This window comes from Diachasma alloeum, unplaced genomic scaffold (assembly GCF_001412515.2).
Source record: "Diachasma alloeum isolate Michigan unplaced genomic scaffold, Dall2.0 Dall_scaffold_00178, whole genome shotgun sequence".
Classification (NCBI taxonomy): Eukaryota; Metazoa; Arthropoda; class Insecta; order Hymenoptera; family Braconidae; genus Diachasma; species Diachasma alloeum.
In genome coordinates, this window is record NW_021680344.1 from 2,736,714 (window position 1) to 2,756,918 (window position 20,205).

The window sequence follows — 20,205 nt, forward strand, 5'->3', positions numbered from 1 at the left end:
AAAAAAACAATAATTGCATTTTTTATTTCAATAACGCATGAGTAAACAGGGATATGAACGCAGATTTAATATAGGCCCATAGAATTACGGGGACCGGCAAAGATTTGGAAAGTCTGAATACAAGTCCTGCTTACACCTAATAAGTGCTGAAATGGGACATAACCAGAGGTAGAAAGGTCTCGGAAGCACTTGGGAAGAGGCTTCCCAAGACCTATCCAGTTCTGAACGGAAAGACCTCAGTAGAACTTGTCAGGTCCAATTATTCGACTCGGGAACCCCCAACCTATAATTTCGAAATTATAAAAATTATAGGTTCGAGTTTTTAATCATTTTTAGAACTTGAACAGGTCCATGCAGGAAGAAAAGAAATGATAAAAACATATCCTATCATTCTTGGAACCTAATCAGGTTCTGGGAATTACAGGCTCTTTTTTAAATAAATTCTAGAACATGATCAGGTTAGGGGAATTAAACCCCCTGTTAGGTTCTGTTTTTAAATAAATTCTGGAACCTGATCAGGTTACAGGAATTGTAGGTTCTGTTTTAAAATTAATTCTAGGGTTTGATCACGTTATAGGAATTCGAGATTCTAAGAATGATAGGTCCTGTTTTAAATAAATTCTAGACCTTAATCAGGTTCTAAAAATTGCAAAAATTAGTACATAACCGCACTGAATCTGATTAGATGTGTCTGAATGGCGATTGACTTAATTCAAATACACATACACACTCTGTCAGCTCGCGTTTAATTGAACCTGATCAGGTTGGCTAATAGAATCAGGGCCGTTATGGATCCGTACAAGAGTACCCTCGGAATTGAGAAATTTTTCAGTTCCCTTCTCCGTGAACGTCACCTTTCCGCCTCAGAGGTAGAGGACGAGTGATTTATTGAGCAATTCCTTTGTATTTGTAATTGAAGATTAAATCCAGTTTCATTTTTTATATTTCTAAAGGGAGTCTTATTTCCATCGGAAAAGAATCAATATCTCCTGGTATATTGGTACCCAAATGCAAATTTTTGATGGAGTGTGGGGTTGAATGTTCCTGTAGTACATGCGAATACAATGTCACGTTATTAATGGAAAATGGATGTTTGATCACATGTGTTGTCGTGTGGTTACAGGACTCGAGATGATGATACGCATCTACCTGGTGCTCCTGTGTTCGTGTATGGCTAGAGGAAAAATTGGTAAGTTTTATTTACCATCATCATTCAGATGACAAATTCTCCGGATTTAATCGTCCGAAAAATACAATGTTATTGTCCACTTGTTGCCATATTTCATCTCCAACTCCCGTGCAGAATAAAAATGAGTTAAATTATACTCCATTTATTTATTAAAAAAATGTATAACTCAAGGGAAGGAAAAAAATTATCCAACTTTTCCGGAAAACTCTCCTAATTCGAGTTCGAAAACTGATCTATATAAAACTCGTAGCTGTGGAGTGCGGCATGGAGTGTAAAAAAAATGGGTAGGAAAAAAGTTTCGTGAACTTGGACGAGCGTGAAAGTAACGACCATCGTGATATTATGTGTACGCGACATACAGCACGCCATAACCTGGAATTGATTGTTGCGAAAGCAATAAATAACCCCGTGCCCTGTTACTTTCGTTGGTCCTTTCCTTTTTTTATTATCTTTCGCTGGCGATCAAAATGAGCTCTAATGTTGCACGAAATGGCCCGAGGGTATATGGGACACATTTTACGTATCATTCATTTTTTAAGGAGTTGTGCGCAGGGGGATGAAATATCGGGGGGAATTAAGAATTGATTGGATGGGCCGGGAGGGGGGGATCGCCAAGTGTAAGGCTCGAGTGACTAACTTCTGCTTTTTCAATCTCGAGGGAGCAATCGCTGTTATCGTGATCCTTGGAATTTTGTCGTTGATTGATCTTTTTGGGGGATTTTTTTATGAACTTTATCGTTATTGTGAAAGCCTTATGAGACCCGTCGACATGAGTTCCAATCCGTTGACTCGTGTGACCCTTACGAACCTCAAAAGGTTCTTAATATTTATTTTAATTTGAGTAATTAAATTTTCATATTGAATTTCCAGTAAAATGTCTCCTGAATATGTTCATTTATCTAGTTTTAATTAAATAATTCAGTAAATAGTCAAATCCGTCGTCTTCATCGGATTATTATATTCATTCACTAGGGGGCTTCGCCCCCTGCTCGCTTCGCTCGCCGACCCCGGCGGATGGACAGTTCGTTTTTCGTTCAAATCTTGAAACATTAACTATTGGATACTATTTTTTTGTTCTTCGGTGTGGTTAAACTGCAGCTGTTAGTTTCCGTGATACGGAGAAAGGCTCCAACCAACATGCGACCCCCATACGACCCCATAGATTTTCTGGTTATTTTTATTTTATAGTGCGATGAGTCTCATANCTGGGTGTTTTTTTATTTTATAGTACGATGAGCCTCACATATAGTAGCCTTTATATACTTTCGCTTTCCTCCGCTCGCTGAGCTCGCTCCCCCCCTCTAAGAAATATTTTATTGATGACAGTTTTTCAGTTAAGTATAGTCACTTAAAATTCAGTCTTATTTTTATTGTATATCTAATACGTAGGCTATTGTTATATTCAGTGAAATACTGAAAGACATTTATTTTAATTTCAATAAATAAATTTTTATATCCTATAATCAAAACATTATATATCATATGTAAATACCAGGCTGAAGGCCCTCGGGCGATGGCCAGTCAGAAAATTCTTGTGACAAATTCCGTTAAAAATAAATTTTTATTTTAACATTTCAATAATGTCTGGTGCTCTTCGCTGCAAGATATTTCAGAAAAACGTGGATGACATCCTGAATATATTGATCTCGCGGGTTTTAATTCACTTTTGTTCCATTTAAATGATTCTATGAATCATTAAATTCATCATCTCAATGAGAGTGGAATATTCATTTATTCAAAAATCTTTGAGTGAACTTCATTCGATAAAACCATTATACTTTTTCAAAATTCCCCAAAATATATCTAAAATGGATTAAGTCATCATTTATGCAGAAAACATGAGTTTCTACCTCTTTATAATTGGAGTGATAAGCATTAAAACACTCTAAAGTATATCAATTCAATAACAATATTTCAATATAAGCACAATTTATTATTCAGTGTTGGGAAAAAAATAAAATTTCACGGAGAAAAAACTAAAATTTTACATTTTACTAAAAATTCGATGAAATTGCAAATTTCTTAACAGCAGAAAAATGCAAAAATGTAACATTTAAATCATTTTGATAATGGCACAACCCCAAGAACTGACCTCTAGTCCCCCAATCCCCCCTCCCTTCTCCATTAATTCACTGAAATCCTCTGGATATCCATTTCCAAAAAGCTAGCACCGAAAAAAACTCATAAAACCATTTTTATGTTACAGGTTACTTCTGGCACATTACGGACATTCATTACGACCCGAAATATTCGTCCCAGGGTAACACAGACAGTAGTAAGTCTCACTTTGTTCACTCCATATAAAACAATTCCCCCTTCCCCAGCCCATTACCAGTTTCTTCTCCGGTCGTGTCCATTAATCCCTCCCCCAAACTTCCCCGAGTCCTCTTTATTTGTTAAGGTATATCCCTAGAAAACAGGTTTTTCATGCGATTATCCCCAAATTTTTCATAGGTAATGTTTATAATATTCCCCAGCTGTCAACTTTAAAAAATGTAAATTTCGTGGAATAATTTCTTCACGGAAAAAAAAATTTGAAATAGGGGGCTACGCCCCCTGCTCGGCTCGCCAATCCCCATATGATCACCATATAACCCTCATGATCCTTATTCTGACCCTTCAACCCTTGATTTTGATCTTTGTGACCTTTATTCTGACCCTCGAGACCCTTATTCTAACCCTCTTGAACCTTATTCTGACCCTCGCCACCCCTTATTCTGACCCTTATTTTCACCCTTGTAACTTTTAATTTTAGACTCTTAATTTCGAGTGTACTTGATTCAAGTATATTTTATACGCGAATGGGGAATGGGTGGTCCAATTCGAGGATAATTATTGTTGGGGGGGGTTGTACCACGCGCTCTCAAATGCAATATAAGAGTCAGGCTCTAAGTGTGAGAATATAAGGGTAAAAAAATCTAGGTTAAAAATGAGGGTCGGAATATTGGAGTAAAAAGCTGAGGGCCTGAATATAAATGTGAAGAAATGAGGGCCAGAATGTTAGGGTTAAAAAAAAAGGATCAGAATATTAGGATCAAAAAATTAGGGTCAGAATATAAAAGTATAAAACGTGGGTGTCAGGCAATGAGGGTCATACAAGGCCTAAAAACGGTGATCAAGCATAATATATTATGACTTATATTTAAACCCTCATTGCCTGACAGTCACTTTTTTTACTTTTATATTCTGACACTTAGTGCCTGACCTTTATATTACACTTAAGAGGGCTTGATACAACCTGGCCTGATGCAAAAGAATCATCTTAGAATTGAAATACCCATCCCCTCATCGAGTATAAAATATATGAATATATTGAATCAGCTATATTTTATACTCAATTCAGTCTTTATATTCTTTTTTCGTGTTATTTCATTCAAACAATTAATTAACAAATAATTTCTAATTTGATTCAAATAGTTATTATTGCCTTCATCAACAACATATGAGAATAGAAAAACTCGAAAACAAAGATTTTTTTCCGGAAATCCATGGGGGATTAACGGTTGGGTGGAATTGTCTTGGGATACACCTTAAACAGCTGATATCCTCCCCTTCCTTCGTATTTTTCCACACCCGTGAATTGCACTTTAACGCAAAGATCGCCCCTTGATCTGTTCGTATCACCCGCGAAATAATTTTTTTCGCTCCGTTTTTGCGTGATTAAGTAGAACCCCTCAGACTCATTCCCCCGAGAATGAAAGAAATGAAAGTAGGGAGGATTAAAAAAAATATATATAATGTACATGAAGGAGTGCAGGGACTGGAATCGCAGCTGAAGTAACCAGTCTTGTGACCCACTTATTTTAACCCTAAGATCTGGCGAGTCCATAGAACGCTCCACTTCAACTTCTTGAAACTCGGTTCCAGTTTTTTTTTTACCGGATAGTGTCTGCTTTTAATTTTCCACGCCGAGAAACAGGTCCGGATAAAAATTACCAATTAATGTACATAGAAAAACTAGAGTTGAAAGTGAGAAATTTTTCGTACCGTTTTCAAAACGTTTGGGTCACCGAATTTGAGTCATTTTTAAGGTATTCCATTTTCAAGCAATTCCTGAAATTTCAAGGAATTTTGTCATTGAAAATTCGTAATTTTGCAGAAAAATCCGTGGGAACTATAAATTTTAGTTCAATTGTTTCAGGGATAATAGTAAAAATCAGGAAAATTCAGATAAATCTTTCCTTGAATTCTAGATTCCCCTGAATTTTCAGAGAATTTCTTTATAAATTCCTGAAATTTCAAGGAATTTTGTAATTGAAAATTTGCAATTTTACAGAAAAATCCGTGGGAGCTGTGCATTTCAGTTAAATTATTCTGGGAAAATTAATGAAAAATCAGGAAAATTCAGATGAATCTTCCCTCAAATTCCAGATTGCGGTGATTTTTCAGGGAATTCCTTCAAAAATTTTTGAAATATCAAGGAATTTCATCTGAAATTTATAATTAAATGGAAAATCCCTGAGAACTGTAAATTTCAGTTTAATTATTCCGGGGAAATAAATGAAAAATCAAAAAAATCCGGATAAATCTTTCCTTGAATTCCAGATTCCCTTGAATTTTCAGGGAATTCCTCCAAAAATTCCTGGAATTCCAAAAGAATTTTAAAAGAATTCCCTGGAAATTCAAGGGAATTTGTCAGTGAAAATTCATTTTCACACGGAAATTCATGTGAATTATGTGGAATTTTCATCTTCCTGACGCTAAAAGCAATGAAACTTGACTTGAATTTTCACAGAAACTTGAAATTCCATCAACTTTTTCCCCTTAAATCGAATTTAAGGTTTTTTTTCGGGAAATTCAGTCAAACTTTTTCAACCGTGTACTATTTCGCAATTTTCACTGCCTCTTTCTGACCATTTTTCGTCGATTTTTTCCTTCAGTGCAACAACCTTTTTGTTTATCCCTGTTTTACAATTATTCCTCTTGTGGAGTGATTACGTGCATATAAAAACGGTCGGATAGGCATTGTAATTCGATCCCTTCATCAGGGTAATCCATTCGCTGATGAACAAGTCATGGATTCAATCGGATTACCCTTGATTAGGTCATTTGTGTTGTCGATCCGGACGCAAAAAGTGAATGAGTGAATTGACTCTGTTATTGCTTGCAGTGTGCTGGAATATAAGGACGGATATTGACAGCGGGGGGATAAGACCGGCGAGGCGAGTCGCTGGTATTTTTGGCAACTACACCTGTGATTCACCGTGGGCACTGATAGAATCAGCAGTACACGCTATGAAATCGAATCAACCCGACGAGGGAACCGAGTTCGTTCTCTGGACAGGGTGAGTTTTCTCTTAAATTTTTGGAGAAAATTGTTGGGTGATAAAATCCATGCGACAGCATGGCATTGGCATATCTGGGAAACTCTAGGCGCGATGATGAGATATGCCTCACTCGAAAATTTACTATTTAAGAATGTTTAGCCGAAATCCATACTATGCACTATAATTTTGATATTGTCTCATATGCCAGGTGTATATTTGAGCCACACGTTAATAATCATGTTAATCCTTCCATTGGGGCATCCTAATGAGAAATAAATTTTTGAAAATCACTTCTTGTAATATTACACTTGAGGAAGAAACGTGAGCGTGTGAGTTTTGATCGAGATGTTGCATGGGTTAGCCACTCAAGATATTGAACAAAAACCACAAGCTATTTACTTTAGACTATGGGGAATCTATCGCCAGCGAGAACAAGTAAGGGACCGGGCCATATAGGCATGATATCTTCGATTGATTTTCAAATTTCTCAAAAAAAATTTGACCACCATTACGAGTCGAGCAACGCGACAACACCACACAATAGCTGATCGAGGTCGGTAAAGTCGGTGACGATAATTCAGTGCTGGAAGCATACGGACACGTATAACACACACAAACATTCATCTCACTGTTACCACCCCACTACTAGCCGAAACGTGCGGTGTTGTCCGATCAAAGTTCGACTGTTACCACTGCGGTCACAAGTCCTCCATGATTTATGAACATTTTCTTTAATCATTGTTCTTAAGAACGGAAAAGTTCGCCATAACCCTTTTAATTTGATGAGGAAAATCATTTGTAGCATGAATGATTTATTTAGTCAATTTTTTTTCCAACTTAGTTGTCCACTTGATAAGTTAAACATCCTTAACGTACTAACTTCAGGGGTGGTCATCAATCTTCCAATTCTTCAGTATTGAAAGAGTTCCCGACTTACATTGATTAAGGTTTAAATATACTAATCAAAATTAAAAAATAGTAAAATAATTAAATAATCTAAATAATAAATAATCTAATTTTGCATTTGATGGTGAATTAAATATTTAATAATATTTCCGCTGTTTCCTCAAGTATAAACTAAAATTTTAAGTCGTAAGAAAAAATTACAATTTAACACAGTAAAAATTCATACGATTTGAGTAATTTCTCGTCGTTCAATAGTAAAAATTGATAAAGAAATAAAGCGTTTTTAACACTATTGTAAATTACTTTTTCGTCCGTGCATTTTATACTATTTCGTCTGTTAAAAACTACTACGTTGAATCGTAAAAAGTGAATTTCACATCGCAAACGTTTGGTTAAAACGAATCAAATTTTAATGTTCACCCGGCTCACATAGGAATTTTTAATTTCATATTCTCTCTGTCTATGAGCCCTAAAAATTCTCCTAAAAACCCATTTCACTCGCTATAGAATTCTTCACAATTTGTTCGCGATGTCTCAATGAGTTTTCAATACTCCCCGAGATATTGCAATTGCCAGTGGAGAGTGAGCTCCTGCTGATGAACTCCGTCACCTTACCCCGTCAAACTTCCATTATTCACAGCACCTCCATTCGCACCTTCGCTACACCAAAATTCCCTGCGACGCCTGAACCAGAAACTTTCAATAACTCTCTTTCAGATGTTTACCCGTAAAAAACATTCATGTCATGCACGTGAGGTATTGAACGGCTGACCACCGAACACCACCCATAACTCGATGGAATTATATCAAACATGTCAGACTCTGAAATTCGGTGCTTCATCCCAGTCAGTTTCACTTTGCTCCACAATTCGTTTACAGTTTAATTGAATTTACATGAATTTACCGTTTGGAGGATCTCCCAGGTACAGCTGAGCTCTGTTTTTTGGTGGGCGGACGGGTGGGACAAGAGGACGGGATGAAATGGGGATGATGACGGGATCAAAGAGGGGCAATTGGGGCTGGGCAGGGGTCAAAACTAGTCCAAACGATGAAAACTACAGTTCTGTGGTGAATGAAGCAGGCGGGGGGCAAAAACCTTTGACGGTGCTGGCAAAATCCGGCGTAGGGGAGTATAAACGCTCTTGGGGGATGAATGCATGAGTTATATGACCCGTGGAAACGCACGCATACAGATTGGAAAATGAATGAGGGGGGACGACGGCTGAGTGAAGCCTCGGAATTGCCTCGTTTCGTGTTCCCCAAAACTTGTGAACATAATGCACCGTGACACACAGGTAACGTGTATTAATAATCAGGTGTAAATGTGAAGAGTGTACGAGAGGCGGGTGTTTACATTAGCTGGGGGGAGGTGAAAATTCAACAATGTCCGACTATCTCCCAATTATTAGTTGCGGATGCGTTAGCATGTTGCGCCCCGGACACCTTGATAATGTGTATATAGTGCCTTGAAACCATTGGTGATTACAGGCCACCGCGTAATGCGGAAGTCGTTTCTGGGCTTCGGGTGGGCGAATGGCGATGATGAATATCCGTTTTGAAATGACGATGGTTTTTTGGGGAGTTGAACGAAATTTTGCGAGTTCAGTGAGGGAAAAATGTGGAAATTCAGGGGTAGGCGACTACTTATTAGGTTTTAGGAGAGTGAGATTACATTCCTTTTAAGGGGGAAAAATCGAGGTATTTCAGATTTTAGAAGATTCAGATTTCAGATTTTATAAAAATTCGGGAATATTCCAAAATTGTTGACGATTTTTTGAGCAACTTTACGATGAGAAGTTCCCAGGTTAGCTGAATATTCCTGATTTTCATCTATTTTTATAGAATAATTGAACTGAAATTCAGTTTCCATCGATTTTTCCGTAAAATTCTCAATTTTTAAAGACGAAATTCCTTAAAATTTGAGTGTAACAATAACGTGATAAAAATATCCACCAACAATACCAAAAATTCTATAAAAAAATTTCCAACACTATCAAACATTCTAAAATGTATCAATCCCATCCCTAATTATCATTTAAATTAGTCGTTGTCAGCCGAGAAAAATTCTCAATTGAAACAACTGCAAAGAACTTTCCTCATTAATTGACGCCCCCAATTAAGTGTTTCAATGACTTCCGCCATCACAATACCCTCTGAAACTTCAAACAGAACCCTCATTACATTCATTACAATGTTTCCCACTCCACTGCACCTCCATATAACTCAATTCCTCGCCAGATAATGATGAAATTACCATCACTCATTGTTGCCCTCTGTTCCCAGCGATGCAGTGACTCACAACAGCGAAATGAGCGAGGAGTTGCGTCTGCAGTCCATGAAGAATCTTACGGATCTATTGTCCCACACATTCTCAAGCCAATTTGTGTTCCCCGCTCTAGGACACGAGGACGTCGGCTTGAACTTCAGCCAGACCGCGATTTTGTGGAAGCACTGGCTGCCGAGCGAGGCTCTCCAAACCTTTGAAAAATGTTGGTAGTGTATGGCCCGGTGCAAACGAAAGCGCAAAAACATTTTTTTCACCCTCTTTTTTCACATCTTCCCTTCAACCTCCCCCACACCTTTCTCCATGTTTTTTTTCCCTTCTTTCATTCCCTTCATAAGTTTTTTCTCTCTTTTCATGCCAGTCATTCTGCTTTTGCTAGCACGAATCCTCCATCTGGGTGGTACAATATAATTTCGTTTTTTTTTCTCTGACATTTTTTTCCTCTCCACGCACGGTATTTCTCTTTCTTTCCGTAATCGTTCTGTCTTTTGTCACTCCTTCTCTCCCTCTCCCTCCGGCCGTTGTCGTGAAATTCAACTTTCTCAACTGTACATTCACTCTGAGGTACGAGTCCGAAATAAAAATGCGCCGAGGACTTAATTTTCGATGCATAAATCCACAAGTTTTTTCCAACGGCTCTCTCACTCTTTCGGTGTGTAACGCACAGCCCAAACTTTTTCCACCGTTTCGTGAGAAAAAATATGTCGGTTGAGGGGGGTAGGGGGAGGGAGTGAACGAGCAGAGGGCAGGTATAACTGAAAATGAGGACTTACTGCGGAGCACGCTTTATTTTCTAAACCTCCTCAACTTTGCTATTTGATAAGTTTCTTTCCACTGGTTTTTTTTCTCAAAGTTCGCGTGAAGCATAAGTTTATGAATAAAGGACTGGCTGGTGGGAAAATTAGACTCGGCTTTAACTGCACGGTCACGCGATTGTTGTTTAGAAGTAATTCAGGAAGCAATAATGGGAGATTTGTGAATTAATGTCTTTCTTTAACTGATTTTACACTTTTGTGGGCTGGTCATTTCATTACTGGAATTACTATATTTATTTATTTCGGGGAGGGGGGGAAGTAGGTGTTATTGTGGGGCGTTACTCAAGTCTATGATTTGAGTAATTGAGTTCAAAGTAATTGTAGAAATCATATTTCCTGATTACTAAGTATTTTTGATCGTTAAAATTATCGAAAATTGGTGGGTTGTGCAGGACAATTGATCTCTGATTCAGGTACATGTTATGAGGTTCATGGGGGTTATAAGGGTCACGTGAAGGTCATAAATCAGTTGAAAGGGTCGTAAGGATCATCTCAGAGCCGTAAAATAGGTCATAAGGATCATGAGGGTCACATGAAAGTCATAATGTAAATCATAATGGTCATGAGGGTTGCGTGAGGATCATAAATTGAATTATAAGGGTCATTTGAAGGTCACAAGATGCGCATAAGGGTCATGAGGGTCATACGAACTTCATAATGTAAATCATAAGGGTCGCATAAAGCCCATAGAGTAATTTAAATGTTCGTAAGGGTCATTTGAACGTCATAATATCAGTCATAAAGGTCACAAGGGTTGCATAAAAGCCGTAAGATTAGTAATAAGGGCCGTGAAGCCGTAAGGGCCACATAAAAAACATAAGCATTGACGAAAATCGATGAAATAATTATCCTCAGACCTTACGACCCTTATACTAAATATCCCAAGGGGCTCCAAAAAATTGCAAAAATTGTTTCACGAAACACAATCCTGTGATTCAATCAAAATATTTTTTATTTCTTTTTCAGCTGGTTACTATACAATCGAACAGAAGTCAAAAAAATATCGCATAATATCACTCAACACAAATCTGTGGTTAAATTCAGTCACAGGTGTTGACAATCGTGTTTCACAGCATCACCAGAATCAGCGCACAGGTGCATCAACGGGGAATGACAACATGGATGACCCACACGGCCAGTGGGACTGGTTTGATAAAATTCTACGTTCAGCAAAGGAGAAAAAGGAAAAAGTGAGTTGAACCAACCTACAATCTCATTCTTTTTCCCCCCCAGTGTACCACTATCCTCTACCCACTCCGACATTTTTCCCTGGGATTTCCTTTTACTTGAGAATAAAAAAAAACCCTTCAGTTTCGATTACCCAAGTCAGCAGGTTTTGTTCAACTCCACCTATTCACCTCTTTGTCACCAACGTGATGTTCACTTTCTCACACCCTCCCCCCACCTTTCGCCACATCCAATGCCGAGATTTTACTCTTTTCCATTGGATAACTTGATTTATCTACTTTACAATTACATTTATTCCCGCTGTTGCCTCGTTGAGATATTTCAATTTGTTATCCCGTGCGAATATTATGCGATTTCTGGGCAGAAGAGGGAATTAATAACGTTTGGATTTCGGGGCGAATGAGTGTTATAAGGTTCATTATATGAATCATAAGGATCTCATGGAGACTATAAGATAGTTTTCTAAGGGTCATGAGGGTCCCATGAAGATCATAAAATAAGTTGTCAGGGTCACGAGGGTCATTCGTCGCCCATGTGATATCATGAAAGCCATGAGGGTCATACGAAAGTCATAATATAAATTATAAGGGTCACATGGAGACTATCAGATATATTATAAGGGTCATAAGGGTCGAATGAAGGTTACAAGGATCAAACACGAAGGAAAAAATCAATTTCCCGTAACGATTGACCCTTATGACCTCATTATGCGATTTCTGGGCAGAAGAGGAAATGAATGTTTGGATTTCGCGTTGAATGAAGACGAGCGAAGTTTCCTGGGGCTCAGATGACGTTCATTATACAGGGTGTCCCATCTGAAAAGATGCGGCTAAATATCTCTCAAGGGGGGCGGGTAACAAAAAAATGTTTGATACAAAAATTGTAGGGTTTCGAGGAGGACGTCCGATGTTGTTATTATTTTGAGCTTTCACGCTCACGCTTGCAAGCTGCAAGCACAAAGTGCTTGCTGTTCTTCAAATGGCAATCGCATGTTTTACTCCAATAAAACTTGTTCATCTTGATGAGTTGTTTTCAGAAACCTCTTCATTCATTTAATTTCATCTCATCTTACTCGAAAAATGCCACAAAAACGACTTCTGTGGTCGAATTCAAGATTCAAACATCCTTGGCGCATCTTGGTGTAATTGTTCCATTGAGCTGTTTACACACCGGAATTATCGAATGTAAACAATAAACAAAACATTTCCCTACTCCTTCGAGGATTCTTTTATTCTAATCGGTGCCAATTCAACTCGAATCAAGTTAGTATCACTTGTTATTTCATTGAACACATCACGATGTATTCAGCCAGTGATATTGTCGATATTTTACTTGTTTTGGGAGGGAGTAGGGGAGTGTATCGAGCCGCTGCTCGAACATATCGAGAACGGTACACGTTCCACGTGGTGCATCCTGGGTTACGCTAAAAAAAGTCTGAAACTTCAATTTGGCCACAAAACTTTTTATGGCATTTTTCGAGTAAAATTAAATGAAATTAAATGAATGACGAGGTTTCTAAAAACAAATCATCAAGATGAACAAGTTTCATTGGAGTAAAAAATGCGGTTGCCATTTGAAAAAAAGCACTTTGTGCTTGCAGCTTGCAAGCGTGAGCTTGAAAGCTCAAAATGATTTCATTGGATGTCCTCCTCGAAACTCTACAATTTTTGTATCAAAACATTTTTTGTTACCCGCCCCCCTTGAGGGATATTTAGCCGAATCTTTTCAGATAGGACACCGTGTATAAATCATAAGGGTCACGTGGAGGCCATAAGATAGTTTATAAGGATCGTAAGGGTTCCGTGAAGATCATAAAATAAGTTATCAGAGTCACGAGGGTCATTCGAAGCTGCGATGCGATGTCATGAGAGCCCTGAGGGTCATACAAAGATTCCAACGTAAGTCGTAAGGGTCACATGGAAACTATCAGGTAATTTATAAGGGTCGAGAGGGTTACATGAAAATTATAAATTGAACTATAAGGGCCATGAGGGTCATATGAAGATCATAATAAACATCAAACGTTACGGGAAATTGATTTTTCCCCTCATGTTTGACCCTCATGACCTTTCTTGTCACCTTGATTTGATCCTTATGACCCTTACATCGATCAGAAATCCAATTTTCAAAATGGCAGAATTTCCGGCATCCAGTCCATGTTTTCCCCTAAATTCTTCAATTACATTTATTCCCGCTTTTATCTCGTGAGCCATTTCAATTTGTTATCTCACGCGAGAATTATGCGATTTCAGGAGTTAAATATTATTATTTCGGATTTCAGCACGCAGTGCAAAGTTTCCAGATTCTAATTAACGTGAGTGCTTAATTGTATTAAGCGAGTCTCTTTTTTTTTCGCTGCGAAAAAATTCAACCCGATGGAGATATTCTCGTTGCGTTCTCGCCCTTTAAATTTTTTAGTTCCTCTTAACCGGTTGGCATTCGTTCACAATGTCTTCTGATTCGTATCGGCAGGATCTTGAAAGATTAGTGACTTTTGAAGCACCCGAACGTTCGGTGGAAATAATTTATGAGACGATATTGGAGTGATCGTCTCTTCTTCAAGTGAAAATAATCAAAACCTCTGTATTTCGAGTGAGCGTGGTGGTTATCCTCTGAATTTTTTATAATTAGAATTCATTTGAGTTTTATAATATTCTATTGAGTTTTCAAGTCAGTGACTACAAGAATAGTCTTACGATTGTCCAAGATTTATGATGAATATTGTCGTCTTGAATTTTATTCCAAACGACAATCTATCGGGGAAGTCTTGAAGAAATATTGAAAATTCAAAGCGAATTCATGTTAAAATAAATCAAATGGTTTTCGTCAAAACGTCATACTGTCATATTCTCCATTAATTTTTAATGAAGATAATCATACTAATGTGTTTCATCCGTATAATCTTGATATAACTGCTGTGACTCCCAGATGACTGTCTCGTCTTCACGATAATTTTTATTAAAATATGGAAGAAACTGAGACAACCCAGCTACCGTATTTTCACTTGGTGCGTTATGAATTGTGAATAGGGTTTTAAATGTTTGTATTATTTGTATTATTTATCAATAGATATAGTTTGATTTTAAGACTGATTTTGGTTAATGGCAAGAATAACATGGTTAACGCCATATACATTCTCTTGAGTATTTCACAGCACAAAATTAGTTTAATTTCAATATTTTTTAGATTATTAGGTGTTGGATGAGTCAAAATAATTCAATTTGGTTCAATTGATTTGGATTTTACGATTCGAATAGGATGGTTAAGAGTGAATATTAGTATTGGATGGTAGAAATTTTTCATGTGTCTTGACGAACTGCTAGAACAGAACTGACTTGATTTTTCGAAATATGCTATGCACGTCTCTTTCTCTCGGGTTGTTTTGAACAAGGGCCTCATTGTCCCCACATTACGGGTCATTGGCTATACTTTAATACGAGAAAGCAAAATAAACTACAGTTGCTCACATTAAAACCCGGCAAATAGTCAAATATTAGTTTCATAAAAATTGTTGTCCATTGATGAGTTTAAATGACAGATTTGAAGAATTTGTGAATTTCAGACAAATAAAGCTGAATATTTCGCTTTGAGCGTGATAGTCCCAAAAAAGTTCAACAGAAAAACGAAAAACTCGTTAAAAAAATCGTTCGTAAAAATAATCCCCACATTCCTCTGAATCATTCAATGACACGAGCACTTTCTCATTCCACGACTGGTACAAGCAATCCCGAAGCTTTATTGGTTTCGAATTTTTCAAATATAGAAAGTCGGTAAATCTGAGAGCAGATTGTAAGGATTTCGGGGATTACCAGTGTTCCCCCGGGATTTGTAAGCTCAGTCCAGTTGAAAGATGTTACTGGTGGCTCCACCGGATTTTTATATATATAGCTCGCTATATTTTTATGTGAATTTCAGCGTTATTAAACGGCCATGAACATTTTTATGACGCCGAGGGGTCCTCAATTTTTCACAGTTTGCATGAGAGACGTGAATTTTTGAAACATTTTCCGATGGAACAAAGAGTGAACGCCACGGACGAGAGCTTTATTACGAATACTGGGGATATTAAATTAAGTGAGGGGCGGGAGGGGCGTCCTTTGTCTCGTGAAATGGGAATAACAGTCGTAATCGTCTTAAAAAATGTCACTTTGTTCTACCTTCAATGCGGAAAAATGTATTTATCTTTCTGATTAGAGGGGGAGGGAGGGGGGGGGGAGAATGGCGGTTCAGTGAGTTGATGGAAATCCGGTTCGGGTGTTTGGAATAGAAATTTGAAAACTGAGACAAGCAGCGCGTAAATCGAGCCTCGGTGCTGTGGGAGACCCAGCGGAGGGTGAATATGAACGACAGTAAATTCAATTTCGAGGGGAAAAAGTCTCTCTGGATATGGGGAAATCAACTTAATTGAGGAAGTCATTGTAGTCGCATGATGTTCATGAGGATCATTGGATAAATGCACTCATACCTTTGTGACCTTTCTTAGGGCCCTCGTTTGACTCTTATGACCCTTGACATAATTAATTTTATAATATTCATATTTTACAGAAAAATTATTCACTTTACAAGAAAAATTGCGTAGAACAATTATTAATCTTCAAGTGTTTATTGGCTTCATGATTTTTTAATGCACTTCCAATNGGGGGGGGGGGGGGGGGGGGGGGGAGAATGGCGGTTCAGTGAGTTGATGGAAATCCGGTTCGGGTGTTTGGAATAGAAATTTGAAAACTGAGACAAGCAGCGCGTAAATCGAGCCTCGGTGCTGTGGGAGACCCAGCGGAGGGTGAATATGAACGACAGTAAATTCAATTTCGAGGGGAAAAAGTCTCTCTGGATATGGGGAAATCAACTTAATTGAGGAAGTCATTGTAGTCGCATGATGTTCATGAGGATCATTGGATAAATGCACTCATACCTTTGTGACCTTTCTTAGGGCCCTCGTTTGACTCTTATGACCCTTGACATAATTAATTTTATAATATTCATATTTTACAGAAAAATTATTCACTTTACAAGAAAAATTGCGTAGAACAATTATTAATCTTCAAGTGTTTATTGGCTTCATGATTTTTTAATGCACTTCCAATGTTTCGATTTCTAATATATTCATGATGTAACGTGGAACGGCAGTAATAAATGAGAATTTATTCGATTTCCGTCCGAACACTCTGAGATTTAAGGATATTCAAGTACTTTGTCTATTTTTTCTCGTCAAATGCTATTCTACTTTTATAGTCGAACATTAGGGCCTTCATTTGAACCCCATTTGCTCCTGATTTTACAATGATTTTATTATTTAAATTTTACAAAAAAAAAATAGAAAGTCCACTATTGGAGGAAGATGAAATAATTTTGAAATTTCAATTTTTGGAAATTACGACTATTTTCTATAAATAATTTATGAACAATCAATTTTTCACCTTAAAACTCATTTCTTCGGACTCGTAACAAATTTATTTATATTCCGAAATCGATTTAAACAGTTTTAATTATTTATTTATAAACAATGAATGTTTAAAAAGATAATAGTTGGGTGCCAAATGTAATTTAAATGAAACTGAAGATTGATAATTTTTTTCAAATTTTTAAAATTTTTTTTTATTTTTTGTAAAATATTCTGAATGACTCGATTTATTGCATTCTCATAAGCTATTGAGTTTTTCTATCCTCATGTTGTTCATGAAGTCAACAATAACTGTTTAAATCAAATAAGAAATAATTTTTAACAACTTGTTTGAATTAAATAGAAATGATTTCACGAAATTTCCACTTTTTAGAGTTTAATCACCGAAACATCGGGGAAATCGTAGGAAAACCTGTACCCTACGGATATGCTTAACCCATTGAAAATAATTTCATTCTCTCAAGTAAATATGATTCAAGACCCCTGAATCCATGACTTTGAATTCCTCCGCAAACCTCCCAAGGTTAAAAATACTCATCACCCAGTTCATTTCCAAACAATCACCCCTCCTCAAACACGAAAATAAACTAGTTCCCCGAAGCCATCACCTCCCTCAATTAAATTTGATTGCCTCCCCCCCAAACCCCCCTTTCACTCCATAAACATTGTCCTACCCCCACAATCCCCCATTTTTCCACTCGTTAATTTAACGTTAATTGATCCAATTACCCACATGAAATATCACTTTGAAACCCCATCAATTATCAAAACCATTTGTCCCTGTCAATTAACACCGAAAACGTAAAAAAACAGGAAATACTGGCGTGACCGGTCCTACCATCCCCCATTTCCATTAATCCCTCTCCCCTCTCCTCCCCCCAGCCCATCGATGACAATGATATTGCATGATAGTATGCGGTGAGGATGAAGTGAAGAGCAAAAGCTGTTAGGAAATCTGGGCGGGGTTTGGCTCGTCGATTAAATGGATTCCGGGGCAATGTTAAGAGCACCACCCGCTGACCTCCCAAGAGGGCACAGGGAGGGCGATGAGCATGAGGAATATTCAACGGTCGCGCGTGACAGCTGAACACAGGCACCCAGTGCCCCGTAATTCCCTTTAATTCGGAGTGAGGGCGTAGGTTCTTATTCTCGGTGGCGAAGTGCCCATCCGTCTTGTTCGGCTTCGTCCGAGGTCGGTAGAAAATTTGAGTGAAGGGTGGAGAAACGAAGGGGTTGGAGGGTGGCGGGTGGAGGTGGGGATTTACACTGAGCCCCTGGCATCTGACTACTTTTTAAACCCAAAGTGATGAGTAATACCTTGGTCATATCATTTTCGTGTTAGAATATCACGTCGGGCTCATTATTCTCGCGATGTTGAAAGGACAGAAATACCCGTCCACCTAATTTGGAGAATAGTCTCGGTTGTGGTGGTAAAATTTGAAGGATGGGATGCTGTCTAGACGTGGTCAATAATTCGGGTGTCGGTGGAGGGGGGACTCTTAATTTGGAGGAGTGAAAGTTCGATGAGATGGGGTTGGAGCATTCTGGAATGAGAGTGTGAAGAATTGATGCTCGATAGGAATGCTGATGGTGGCAGAGACGAAAAGCTATTTCTAGCGTTGGAAAATAATTCACTTATGGTGATTTAGAAATAATATTTGAGATGAATATTTTCGTCTTAGGGCTGAATGCATCTTGAAATGAAGAAAATTGTTCTCGCGAGAAGAGCAAGAAGAGGTCTATTATATTCTCCATTAATTGAGAAGAAAATCAATCGTACGACTGCATTTTATTTGTGCAACCTTCATATAATTCTGCTGTGACCTCCAGATGACCCCCACATTCCGGGGTGATGTTAATGTCGGATTTGACACAGCATTCTTAACGATATTTCCCACAAGATATATTTTTTTCATATTTTTCAGAGTAAAACTCACGAAACTGCAACCATTTTTCTAATTGTTTATTTAAAAAATAACAATAATATTTACTTTTTTTGATCGATTTTTCTTACATACCTAATCATCTTTTGTTAGCAATAAAGCCCTTCTGAATTTTTTGGATTAAATGCAGAACTTTTGAGATATCTATTCGTTACTCACTGGAATTTTACAATTGTTATAACTTTAACAAACAAATTAAGCTCCTGTGATATATGCAATTTTCAAAAAAAAAAAATTCCCTTCGTTGAATGCCCTCTGTCCATCTTACCGACAGTACATCCGTAACCATGAGAGGCATTGCGCAGCTCTGTCGCGCGTCCTCACTACATTCTGACTATACACACCACCACTTGTAGCCGAACCGAGCGGAGTGTTTCGTAGATAATAAAATACATTTTGTGGTAAAGATTTATTGTTACTTAAGCCACGTTCTCCCGTCGAAATAATCCTTGACTTCAATGACGACGTTTTTATTTCATGCCAATTTTAATGTCTTAACCCGTTGCTTCGTGCGCTGCCTCCCCACCGCCGAGGACTGAGCGGACAGCAGGACCGTGCGCTCAGCGGCGTTCAAATTCTTGCGGGGGAATATGTACACGAGCGTTCGCTCGCTTTCCGAGTGTTTCGAGACGGACCTGAACGACGGCGTGGTGGGGGACGCGTTTACGCACCAACATTATACGCCGCACGTACACCGCCTTATGCGCTGCGCTTGTTGGTTTTTGCCCCGTTTAACTGACACATAGACGATCCGTCTTTCTTGTAATAAAATATTTTCTCTTAATTTATTATTCATGCCAATGGAGAATTTTCTGCGTCAGAAGGAAGAGCGATAGTTGCTTGAGGCATTCGCAAAGTTTTAAGGAAATATTTACGTTTTTAGAGTATGTTTCCTATAGCATGAAAATTTTTGTGAGAGAAAAGCTCATACCGCGCCTAACGCTGAGTTAAACTAGCTCCGAGCCATTGTGCGTTGCCACAAAAAAAATTCAAAAAATGATTGTCTTCATGTCCAACTTATAATTTGAGATACTTTCTTTTGTGTTGAGTAACAATCTTTCATGAATGCTAAATCCAGATACTTTACACTCTTCCTCAATCCGGAAAAACCTCGGGAATCGTCAACTTCCTTGAACTCCCATGACAATCTCTGTCAAAACTTCAAGAAACTCTCGTCACACCAGGACTTCCCCCCCCCCCCCCCCCCCCCCC

The 20,205-nt window shown here is 38.0% G+C and overlaps 1 protein-coding gene across 1 annotated transcript in view; it reads left to right on the forward strand.

Annotated features, from left to right (window-relative positions):
- Positions 1 to 20,205, forward strand: part of LOC107038478 (acid sphingomyelinase-like phosphodiesterase 3b) — a 36,859-nt gene that overhangs the window by 10,296 nt on the left and 6,358 nt on the right. Inside the window, exons 2-6 of the mRNA XM_015257581.1 lie at positions 1,124 to 1,189; positions 3,396 to 3,464; positions 6,300 to 6,474; positions 9,646 to 9,851; positions 11,428 to 11,651. Coding sequence (XP_015113067.1) covers positions 1,132 to 1,189; positions 3,396 to 3,464; positions 6,300 to 6,474; positions 9,646 to 9,851; positions 11,428 to 11,651 — 732 coding nt within the window. The 5' untranslated portion in view covers positions 1,124 to 1,131. The remainder of the gene's footprint in view (positions 1 to 1,123; positions 1,190 to 3,395; positions 3,465 to 6,299; positions 6,475 to 9,645; positions 9,852 to 11,427; positions 11,652 to 20,205) is intronic.